This window comes from Austrofundulus limnaeus, unplaced genomic scaffold, assembly GCF_001266775.1.
Source record: "Austrofundulus limnaeus strain Quisiro unplaced genomic scaffold, Austrofundulus_limnaeus-1.0 Scaffold302, whole genome shotgun sequence".
Classification (NCBI taxonomy): Eukaryota; Metazoa; Chordata; class Actinopteri; order Cyprinodontiformes; family Rivulidae; genus Austrofundulus; species Austrofundulus limnaeus.
The window spans coordinates 581,286-583,029 of NW_013952704.1; the positions used below are offsets into that span (position 1 = coordinate 581,286).

General features: G+C 37.5%; 1 protein-coding gene across 1 annotated transcript in view; it reads left to right on the plus strand.

The window, feature by feature from the left end:
- The window catches only part of cdc73 (cell division cycle 73, Paf1/RNA polymerase II complex component, homolog (S. cerevisiae)), a 57,861-nt gene that overhangs the window by 18,153 nt on the left and 37,964 nt on the right, over window positions 1-1,744 (plus strand). The window contains exons 8-9 of the mRNA XM_014021712.1: window positions 392-490; window positions 693-771. Of these exons, the coding sequence (XP_013877166.1) occupies window positions 392-490; window positions 693-771 (178 nt within the window). The remainder of the gene's footprint in view (window positions 1-391; window positions 491-692; window positions 772-1,744) is intronic.

Below are 1,744 nucleotides of genomic sequence, written 5' to 3' on the forward strand. Positions count from 1 at the left end.
GAATTCACTGGCAACACTTCTCTGAAAACGGCTGCCATTATTGTCTTAAATGTTTCACAACAAATAAAAGTTTTTTTGTTTTTTTTTAACTACAAGAAGCCGCCCACAGCTGCTTCCTCTGGCGGAAGCATCCTCCCAAACAAAACCTCACACAGCTGTTTTGTGCAATGATTTATGATTTACATGTTGATTTAATTTGCCTCCTACATTGCAGGACCTGCGATYTGAATAGTTTGCACACGTACATTGCAATGACGARYTTCAAAAGATTTATCCTGCAGCCCTACTTGATAGTYTTGTAATAAATGCTAACTCTGTAGAAAACTGAACTGTGTGAATCCACGAGTCATGTTGAATTGATCATGTACGGYTTTGTGTTGCTCTCACGTAGAACTTCTCGAAGAACATTTTTGCCATCCTTCAGTCTGTGAAAGCCAGAGAAGAAGGTCGAGCACCAGAGCAGAGACCAGCACAGAACACTACCCAAGTGGTAAAAATAACACCCACTTTAATGAAAACATCAGATGTTTTTAATATTCAGAAGTTATTACATGTTCACACGAATTCAGTCAAAATAAATGGTATTTATTTACATTTATGTACAGCCATTTTGATCTAAATAGTTAAACGGAATAATCTTTGTTGGCTAATAAGCATCTAGTAAAAATAATTTGTCTTTARGTCGATTCCAGGACCCGTCCCTCAGAAACAAGCAGCCGGTCCCAGCTGCCTACAACAGATACGTTCAGGAACAGTTCAATAAGAAAGAAGGTGAGTTTCTGCTAAAGTTCTGCCAGGTGTGATCTGGGTCAAAGTTAAGTAATACATGAGATACACAAACAGTATTCTGTAAATTAGGCRGTGTTCAGACCTGGTCTAATGTCTGTCCTGTGTGAGGTGATCACATTTGGATGGTGTTAAACAGGGCCGGAGTGGGAAAACTTTTCAGCCCGGGAGTTTAATGGCCAAGACCGGTCCGATTTTTGTACTTATAAAAATTTAGGCAAAGGTGTAGCACTAGCATGTAACATTTTTGTATTTTGTATTCACCGATCAAAACCTGCCTCTTCACACTTCATAAACAACAAAGTAAATGTTTCAGCTCTGGTGCAATAATGTGTACTCAATCACACCTATATGATCACACSTATATGATGTTCACCTGCATTATACTATGTACTGTACCAACTCTTTAAACTCACCAGGAGTTCAGTTTGAATCAACTAGTTTCATAGAACACAGTTCAGTTCTGTAGCACACAGGTGCTGCACTACAGGTGTTTTGGTTTATTCTCTTTAATGTTAAGCAATGAGCATCAGAAGCATTGTAATGTATGTGAGGGGGCATGGGGGGGTCTGGGGGTCCTCCACCAGAAAATTTTGAAACTAGTAGATGCAGTTTCCTGCATTCTGGTGTATTTTACAGGTTCCTAAACATATTTTTACCTACATTAAAAACACTTGATTAAATAACTAAATTAGAGACAGATTCTAGTTGAATCCTCCTGTTTTTAAACTCACTGCTGTMGRTCAGATAATGAAATTAAGGTGACAATTTATCCCAAACAATGACTTTAGAGGAGAATTTTACTTTATATTCTTTGTTCTTGATTTAGTTTTATTTGTAACATGTCATTGTGCCAAGCAACTGCATGTTTTAAAGTATTAACTACACAATGAACTGATCATTTATTTTTCTGATTAAGTGACAGGTCTGCTCATAACAAACTGACATGACATCATGC